The sequence below is a fragment of the Eleutherodactylus coqui genome, chromosome 5 (genome assembly GCF_035609145.1).
Source record: "Eleutherodactylus coqui strain aEleCoq1 chromosome 5, aEleCoq1.hap1, whole genome shotgun sequence".
NCBI classification, from domain to species: Eukaryota; Metazoa; Chordata; class Amphibia; order Anura; family Eleutherodactylidae; genus Eleutherodactylus; species Eleutherodactylus coqui.
The window spans coordinates 184,795,520-184,805,525 of NC_089841.1; the positions used below are offsets into that span (position 1 = coordinate 184,795,520).

At 45.2% G+C, this 10,006-nt stretch overlaps 2 protein-coding genes across 2 annotated transcripts in view; one reads left to right on the forward strand and one right to left on the reverse strand.

The window, feature by feature from the left end:
• Positions 1-5,226, reverse strand: part of LOC136628202 (Fc receptor-like protein 5) — a 54,270-nt gene extending 49,044 nt beyond the window's left edge. Inside the window, exon 1 of the mRNA XM_066603922.1 lies at positions 5,207-5,226. The gene's annotated coding sequence lies outside the window, so the exon portion shown is untranslated. The remainder of the gene's footprint in view (positions 1-5,206) is intronic.
• LOC136628203 (platelet glycoprotein VI-like) overlaps positions 1-8,301 on the forward strand; it is a 90,633-nt gene extending 82,332 nt beyond the window's left edge. Inside the window, exons 6-10 of the mRNA XM_066603924.1 lie at positions 3,445-3,564; positions 4,726-4,815; positions 5,424-5,513; positions 6,490-6,548; positions 7,270-8,301. Of these exons, the coding sequence (XP_066460021.1) occupies positions 3,445-3,564; positions 4,726-4,815; positions 5,424-5,513; positions 6,490-6,548; positions 7,270-7,497 (587 nt within the window). The 3' untranslated portion in view covers positions 7,498-8,301. The remainder of the gene's footprint in view (positions 1-3,444; positions 3,565-4,725; positions 4,816-5,423; positions 5,514-6,489; positions 6,549-7,269) is intronic.
• The last annotated feature ends 1,705 nt before the right edge of the window (positions 8,302-10,006 follow it).

A 10,006-nucleotide genomic window follows, 5' to 3' on the forward strand; every position in this document is an offset into this window, starting at 1 on the left:
CGGTGACTTCTTACTTACCCGGTGAAGATGGCCGCCGGCATCTTCTCCCTCGGTGGACCGCAGGGCTTCTGTGCGGTCCATTGCCGATTCCAGCCTCCTGATTGGCTGGAATCGGCACGTGACGGGGCGGAGCTACACGGAGCTACACGGAGCCCCATTGAGAAAAGCAGAAGACCCGGACTGCGCAAGCGCGTCTAATTTGGCCATTAGACGGCGAAAATTAGACGGCAACCATGGAGACGAGGACGCCAGCAACGGAACAGGTAAGTGAATAACTTTTGATAACTTCTGTATGGCTCATAATTAATGCACAATGTACATTACAAAGTGCATTAATATGGCCATACAGAAGTGTATAGACCCACTTGCTGCCGCGGGACAACCCCTTTAAGGTTACTGGGGTCTGTCTGCACTGCTGGAACTGAAATGTGACTGGGGCATGTCGCAACTGATACTACTGAAATGTTACTGGGGTCTGTCAATACTGCTGGAACTGAAATGTTACTGGGGTCTGTCTACACTGCTAGAACTGAAATGTTACTGGGGTCTGTCTAGACTTATACTACTGGACTGTTACTGGGGTCTGTCTATACTTATACTACTGAAATGTTACTGGTGTCTGTCCTCACTGCTGCCAATGAAATGTTACAGGAGTCTGTTCATACTCTTATCGCTGAAATGTTACTAATTCTCGGCTCTGCCTATACTGTTGCTACTGCTATGTTACAGGGTTGTGGAAACGGAGGCTTCCCAAAGACATGATGGTGGTGAGGCTGCGCTACTAGGTTCCACAGGCGCGACAACTTTTCAGCAACGCGGTCACTAGGAAGGTGCATATAACCACGGACACGGGGACAGGACACGTACTGCCTCAAAAACATCCCCCTCCTCCTCCTCCAACAATGAAAACATTCTTGGCAAATGCTTTCGCAGTGGTCCGTCTGGCGGCAGTCCAAAAATTTCACCTTAAACGACACAAAAAGAAAGCCCCCCACCACAGCCCACTTAATCCTGGACACATTCCAAAAACCAGCAGAATAAAACCACGCTAATAGGTCCACAGTCGCGACCACTATGTCACCAACGCGGTTACTGGTAAGGTGCATATAACCACGGACACGGGGACAGGACACGTACTGCCTCAAAAACATCCCCCTCCTCCTCCAACAATGAAAACATTCTTGGCCGAAGCCCACCTGTATTAAATCTGACGTTAGCTCTGCTGTCCAGGGCACTGCAATAGGATTTATTTATGTACCACTGGTGGCTTCCTGGTACCCACCCATGCTGTCGGTCCACACGGACTTCACATTAGGGAGTTGTACCTGCCTGTGTCTATGTATTAAAAACCCCGGTCAGACTGGGGCATGCAGTGTAGGCCGAAGCCCACCTGCATTTAATCTGACGTTAGCTCTGCTGTCCAGGGCACTGCAATGGGATTTATTTATGTACCGCCGGTGGGTTCCAGGGAGCCACCCATGCTGTCGGTCCACACGGACTTCACATTAGGGAGTTGTACCTGCCTGTGTCTACTTATAAAAACCCCGGTCTGACTGGGGCATACAGTGTGTGCCAAAGCCCACCTGTATTTTACCTGACGTTACCTCAGCTGCGCAGGGCACTGCAATGGGATTTATTTATGTACTGCCGTTGGCTTCCTGGGACCCACCAATGCTGTCAGTCCACACGGACTTCACATTAGGGAGATGTACCTGCCTGTGTATACTCATAAAAAACTCGAGTCTGACTGAGGCATGCAGTTTGGGCCGAAGCCCACCTGTATTTAATCAGACGCTAACTCTACTGTCCAGGGCACTGCAATGGGATATATTTATGTACCACCGGTGGGTTCCAGGGAGCCACCCATGCTGTCGGTCCACAGGGACTTCACATTGGGGATTTGTACCTGCCTGTGTCTATGAATTAAAAACCCCGGTCATGTTGGGGCATGCAGTGTGGGCCGAAGCCCACCTGCATTTAATCTGATGTTAGCTCAGATTTATTTATGTACCGCCGGTGGCTTCCTGGGACCCACCCATGATGTGGGTCCACACGGACTTCACATTAGGGAGTTGTACCTGCCTGTGTATACTTCCAGGGAGCCACCCATGCTGTGGGTGCACACGGAATTCCCATTGCGGAGTTGTACCTGCCTGTGACTATTTATAAAAAACCCCGGTCTGACTGGGGCATGCAGTGTGGGCCGAAGCCCACCTGTATTTAATCTGACGTTAGCTCTACTATCCGGGGCACTGCATTGGGACAAACTACAGGAGCAATACAGCGCTAATGAGACGTGCACAGCTACGTTAGCATTGGAGTCGGCTGTAGGCCCGCGATTGCTGAGGGTTTGTGCAGAGGCCTATGTCCTGGGTGCAGTGAAAGTCCGCCTCCTGCCTAGGATTGCTGAAGCTGTGGGCCGAGGCCTTTGCCGTGGGCGCGGTGCAAGTCTGCCATGTTTGGCCGCTGAGATCAATTTTTTGTTCATGTCTTGGGTTTCCTAGGACCCACCAATGCTGTTGGTGCAAACTTAGCTCCCATCGCGGTGTTGGACCTGTCTGGCACAAAGGCACTGACTGACTTGGGTAGAGGGCAGAGCGCTGACGGCTTTCCCCTTGCAGTGTCGATTGAGCTATGCGACACCTTGACAGAATGAATACTGTGTGGCACATGGATTCCCCATTGCTATGCCCACGTTTGCAGCTCCTGATGGAGGTGGCACAGGATTGGATGTCTCATTGCTTCTGTACAGCATTGTGGGCTATCGCCCCACCCCTTTTAAAGAGGGTCGCTGCCTGGCCCTGCCAACCCTCTGCAGTGTGTGCCTCCGGTTCCTCCTCATGGCAGACGCACTTATAAATAGACATGAGGGTGGTGTGGCTATGAGGGCAGCGTGTGGCAGGAGGGCAGCTGAAGGCTGCGCAGGGACACTTTGGTGTGCGCTGTGGACACTGGGTCGTGTGGCGGGGTTGGGCAGCATGTAACCCAGGAGAAGAGGCAGCGGTGTGTTCCGCAGGCAGTGCTTGTGCTTAGTTGGAGGTAGTGTGGTGCTTAGCTAAGGTGTGCCTTGCTAATGAGGGTTTGTCTGAAGTAAAAATTGTTAGGGGGGGCACTCTTGCCGCTATTGTGGCTTAATAGTGGGACCTGGGAACCTGAAATGCAGCCAGCATGTTGCCCCTTGCCTGCCCTATCCGTTTCTGTGTCGTTTCCATCACTTTCTTGGGTTTTCCAGATTTTCACCAATGAAAACCTTAGCGGAGCATGGGTGATATACAAAAATGCTCGAGTCGCCCATTGACTTCAATGGGGTTCGTTACTCGAAACGAACCCTCGAGCATCGCGGAAAGTTTGGCTCGAGCAAAGAGCAGCCGAGCATTTTGGTGCTCGCTCATCTGTTTAAATAAATTGTTAGCTACAATTTACAATTTGTTTTGTCAATTTCAGCAGCAGAAACTACAGCAGCCACAATAATTCCCAGGTCAACTGCTCTTGACTTGACAAGCAAGACACGACCTACCGAGACATTCTCTCCTACTCAAAGCAATGAAGTCACAAATTCAACAAGTGAGCAGAGATGAGTATTTCTATTTTATTGTAATATTCTAATTTGTATTAATATTTACTGTATTATAATTAGGCTAGTCTTAAACACAGGAAAGCAGTAGCCAATGGTAGCCCACCGTCACATGGCATTGTTTCTAGGGTAGAATACCTACATAATAAGCATGTGACGGTATCCACCACACTGAGGCAGATTTACTATTCAAAATTCAAGAGTTTTCTGGTGTAACTTACACCAGAAAACAGTCTTACGTGCTTTGCACCAGATTTACTATGTGTTATTAGACTCATTCAGGGCTCAGTCAGACAAGCTTCTTTACCCACATGTATAGATGTGAGAAAAGCGGCTCATTTGGAACCAATGCTTTCCAATTAAAGTGGTTGCATGTCCATTTTTTATAAGCGAACAAAATTCGCAACTGCAAAAAGTAGCATAGCGCTTTTCAATTCACATAAAAATGTGGTTTGTCAAAGCCCTTTAATAAGCTGGAAAAAAATAAAAATACACCCCCTAGAAGCGGTGTCCTGCTGCGATTGGTCAAAGCGCTTAGCCAATCAGAGGCAGCGCTTCCAGGAATCTGTGTGGAATTTGTGTGGAAAATAAGGGCAATTGGGCATATTTACTATTCAAAATATGACTTGGTGCACTTTGCTCCACATTTACTATGTGTTTTCAGACACTTTCAGAAAGTTTTTCCAGCTTTTCCAAAAAAAAAGAGCATTTTGTTGCAATTTTGGGGGTCAACTAGGCCAACTACTAGGTAGTCTAAACATTGACTCCATAGTCTTAAAATTTGACAGATTTATCATTCAGCAGAGCTACTGTGATAAATCTGGTGCTTTTTTTTAAGACTGTCTAGTCTTAGTACTGTCTAGACAGTATTAGTAAATATGCACCGGTGTACCTCCATATAAAAACAGAGAAGAAGTATGGTCCCACTGCTGTCTATAGATTCCTTACTGTGAGTTCATACAAGACAAATCTATAATTCAGCCATGTGCATATGTCCTTAGAATCCATGGGCCATCAAAGAAGATATGGCACAATCATTGGTAAATACATCACATCAGACAGCTAGTCTCTTTAATGAGGAAGATGACTATTGACCTAGTCACTATTTGTGTAGGTACAGCAAACTAAAATATATTTGTCATTTTCGTCAGCAGAAAGTATAGCAGGTACAATGGTATCACAGCTACCTGAAGTTGACGTGGGAAACAAGACGCAGACTAACAAGACACGCTCTCTTAAAAGTAAGTAGAGCGCAGTGTAAAGTTTCTAATATTTTGCTGTAATATTTCCAACATTTCTCATTATTTACTGCACTTTGTTTTTATCCAATACATTTTACAAAGTATTGTATCACATCAAAGGAACATGATGGGAGGGAGATGCCCATAGGCTTCTATATGTGTGTTTACTGTTTCACATCCTGAGAGCAGCGTCTATGCAGAAGATATAAAGATATACGGAATATGTGCAGACCACAAACACCCTTTATACCTGCCAAAAATAGCAAAACAAAAGTCTATACTAAATAAATACTGTGAGAATATTACAAATAAATATTGTGATAATATAACAAATAAATATTGTGATAATATAACAAATAAATACTACAAGTACCTCTTAAATGCTACCTACTTTGAGTATTTAGAAAAGTCTGGTCTCCTCGCAGGAGCTAACATCCTACTGCATCCAACCCACCAACTATATGAAACAGAGATGGAGAGCTGTCCTAAGTCTTCCCAGTGTCAGTGGCACTTTCCTGTTTGTTCTTCCTCTTTCATGTCCTAAACCCATGCCAACAGAAGACACATTTCTTGTATATTAAGATGAACTGAGTTTATCTGTCTTTTAGGTTTTCTGAATATCTTGGTTGGAGGTTTAATATTGATAATATCCTCTGTACTCATACAAGGTCTTGTCCACATTTGCATTCAACTAAATGGTAAGTTGCAGCAGTTTGAGAAATACTGGGGCAGAAATACAATTGCAAATACACCAGTTTTCTGTCACAAATTATACTAAAAAAACTATCTTACATGCTCTGCCCCGTTTTTGTTATGTTTTTGACCCTTTTTTGACAAAAAAAAGAGGCTTAGGCCTCCTTCCCACGAACGGATTTCCGCCGCGTAATTCGCGGCGAAAATCCGCTGCGTTGCACGCAGCTATTAGGTTCTATTGAACCTAATAGCTCCATGCTCACGATGCGTAATTCCACCGCGGAATTACGCACCGCGATTTCTCCCGTCCTCACCCGCAGCATGCTCTATTTTCTGCGGGTGAGGACGGGCTGTACGCACTGACGGCTTCCATTGCAGTCAATGGAAGCCGTCCATTCACGCTATCTCCCGCTGTAACCAGCGGGAGATAGCGTGAAAAAACGCTTTCCCGCCCACCGCCGAGCGTCATATGACGCCAAATGACGCGGTCCGGCCGCGTCACGTGACACGGCTGGTGACGCGAGAGTGGTGGGCGGTGATGAGCGGTGACGAGCGGTGACGCGGCGGTGGTGGGCGGGGAAGCGATTTCACGCTATCTCCCGCAGGTAAGTATAGGGGCTCTGGGGGGCGCCGTGACGGGCTTCACAGCGGAATATTACGCTGCGGAGCCCGTCACGCTCGTGGGAAGGAGGCCTTAGCCTCAAAGGAAGGGGATAAATTAGCGGGAAAGTAACGTTGTCTAAATGTGACAAATTGGCACCAAAATGTGGTAAAATTTTGGCACTAATACAACGCAAACTATGCCAACTAATAGGTGGTATAAAGGGAGACAAAAGTGTCTAAAGGTGAACTAGATTTATCATCTAGCATAAGCCAAAGTGACAAATTGATGCATTTCAAGTTTACACTGTCTTACTGTTGTAATAGGATTTTGATTGGCTGTTTAACAATTGTTTACTTCTCTTTTCTTCGATTCTCTAGGGAAAAGAAGAGGCACCATGACTGAGGCTCCCATGCGTTTGTCTGAAGAAGTATTGCAGGTTATTATAGCAGTGATCATTTAAAAATAATCAACCTATGTAATACAGGAACGTAATACAAAAAAATCCCCCAAAACAGTGTTGGAATTTCTTTTTTTTTTACCAACACTTAGTATATGTTTGCCATGGATTTTCCATATGTACGCTCTGCACAGAAAATCTCTAGCATTTACAATAGCAGTAAAGTGGATGCGTTTTTAAATTCTCGTCCACACGATATGGAAAAAGTCAGCTGCGCAAAATGGCCTATCTACAAAATAGGCAATAACTTGCTGATTCTTGGGAATCTGACCACTGACACCTCCATCGGTCCAGAAAATTTGGCACGTCCTGAAGTTGGAACAGTGGAGGATGTGCATGCGTCCCCCTGCTCCATTTCCTTCAGTGGGATCACCTCTGATAGAAGAGTTCAAGTGCTCGGCTATTTTTGGCATTCCTACTGAAATGAATAGAGTAGAGGACATATAGCCATCCTCCGCTGCTCACACTTCGGGACATGCAGTGCTGAATTCTCGGGATTGGTAGGGGTTCCAGTGGTCGGACTCCCATGGATCATCAAGTTATTCCCTATCCTGAAGATAAGGGATAACGTATGATGGTGGTAATGTCTCATACTATATTTTCTTTCTAAGACAATATTAGTATATTTCAAGTGGAAGTTGGTCTCTTGGTTAGTAATTAATACAATAATACCCTTTCTGTCTGTCTTCCTTCCACTCAGGTGCCTGAGTCTGACTTGCATTCAGTCCACAATCTGAAGACTACAGTAGAAACATCTTTCTATCCCTCGCCATTGAAAGAAATGGAAGCAGAACATTTCTACTCAGAAATTGAATTACCAATTGAAAATGCACGTCCACCTATTGTATCTGTCTATACCACAGCAAAGGCTATTGATCCTTTGCATCCTGTTTATCAGACCGACTTGGCAACACAAGCAAGAAATTAGGAAATCTTAGGAAGTCTTGAAGTCCCTCCAGTGGCAAATCAACAAAATTTGGAACCGTGCTCGCAGCACATATGTTGAATGTATCCAAAGGGCTCTGTGTATCCTGCATATATAGGTGCTGTTATTAAAGAAACTATAGAAATTGCTTTGACATACTAAAACTAATTAAATAATTCAGATTTGCAAAAGTGATTCTTCGTGCACATGAACGGAAACCAATTGTGGTTTTCGCTTGCGAATAAAAAATCACAGCATGCTCCATTTTCCTGTGGATTCCACACGGGCGGCTTCCATTGAAGTCAATGGAAGCAGTCTGTCCAGTGTCCCGTCCAAAATTGACATTCCGCAGGAACAGCAGGAGTTTTAAAAAGAAAAAAAAACTGTACATGTCCAATTGTGAGTCGTGCGGACCATCTGCAGTGCAGAAAAGTATAAGAAAGTATTAAAAAATCGCCCAAAAATCGTGACCATCTGAAGAATTGGATTACAATGTATTCATTCAGATGAACGATTTTTGGTTGTGGTGAGAAAAATAGCACATACTCAACCATTTTTGGTTGCCGATTTTATATCCTGCATCAAAAAATAGGTCTTGCCCTATCTTTTACCAAGATGTGCGGGAAGCTCCCACAGACTTCTATGGAAACAGAAAAAAAAAGAGAGGAGGAGGGAGTTTACCTGCATCCAATGCTGGGAAAAGAAGACAGCTGGCTGTATTTAAGTCATTCTGAGGATTTCTGCCAATCAATGGGTTTCTGCAGCTGCAGCGTATTGATTGGTAGAAAATACACGGCTAAAGATCGGGACTTGATTGTGACTATTCTATATTTATGCAATTTTACAGTGTGTACAGGCAACCGTAAAAACGAATACGGTCATGTGAAAGAGGCCTTAGGCCGGCTGCACATGGCCGTGACGGGCTCCGCGGCAAAGCCCGTCACGGCGCCCCCCAGAGACCCCATACTTACCAGCGGATCCGGTGTCCTCGCTCCCGCATGACGCTTCCCCGCCCACCGCCACCGCATCATGTGACACGCCGGCCGCGTCATATGACGCGTCGGCGGTAGGCGGGGAAGCGTTTTCACAATATCTTCCGCTGTGCTACAGCGGAAGATAGCGTGAACGGATGGCTTCCATTGACTGCAATGGAAGCTGGCCGCGTGTACACCCGCAGCAAATAGAGCATGCCGCGGGTGAGGACGGGAGATTTCACGGTGTGGAATTCCATGGTGGAATTCCGCACCGTGAGCATTGTGCTATTAGGTTCAATAGAATCTAATAGCAGCGGGCAACGCAGCGGATGTTCGCCGCGAATTACGCGGCGGAAATCCGTTCGTGGGAAGGAGGCCTTAAAGAAAGGAAGCAAAGCTACTAATTTCATTGAACTACAAGTATTTAACCTGGATATCTAATTACTTTCACCATGAGCCAGTAACTGTTTCCAGTTATCTTCATGGGAACCAATCAGAATTCAGTTGATCCTTCAGATCTTGCTTAGAAACTTATCACAATCGATGCATAATTAAGTTTATGGTGATGTGGGAATATGACAGGTTCCCTTTAAGATAATCAATCTCAATTGTTTTTTTTCATACAGTCCCCCTATCCCAAATAGACACCCAAGCAGGAGAGCACACTGGTCTCCTCCCAGCGATCCAACTGGTCCTGGTTTAGGAAGCACAGTATATCGAAACAGAAAAATACAAACTGGAGCTCAGGGGTGTAACTACTCAAAATAATAGCTAGAAAAGCCAAATTAAAAATTGGTAATTACTACTTTGTGGGGAAGAGCTACACTCAACTCCCTAAATCCAAGATTTGTCATCATATATCCATTAACATCTGTAAACATTTGTTCCTGTTGGTTACAGTATACAGCCAATGTATGCTATGTACACCAATGTATATTAATCATTTGTTATCACTTGAAAAAGGAGACATTTTACTGGTTAAATCCTTCGAAACGCGTTTTTCCTCTTCCCATTTCTGATCAAAGTTTCAAGCTTCTTCACCATGAGAAGGCATGGGTCTCATTCTCCACTCCGGGTTGTTGATGGATATGTGATGAGCAACCTTGGATTCGGGGGCTTGAGTGTAACTATTATTGTGACTAGTTACTCCCCTGAGCACTGGTTTGTCCTGGAGTCAGTAGAATAAAGACAAGTCATTCTTGGCAATCGTCCCAATATACAAGACTGTTCTAGAGTTGGTGATAAAGTGTTCAGTGAGTTAGTCAGTTAGATAGTGTCATTGGTTGGTAGTGTTCATGAATGAGAATCGTGCGGTTCTTCTTCGATGTTCAGTTTCAGCCGGCATAAAAATCAGCGCCGGCTTGTGCACTTATCGCACAGTTTAAACACTGTTCATTCACTGTTTCACATAGGAATGTGAAGCACTGAACAATTAGTGAATGAGAATCCTGCAGTCTAAACAGGCTGCCCAAGTGCGGACTAGCTGGTGATGATGTCATCAGCTCCATCGCTCGGGCAAATGAGAATCGTGAGATTCT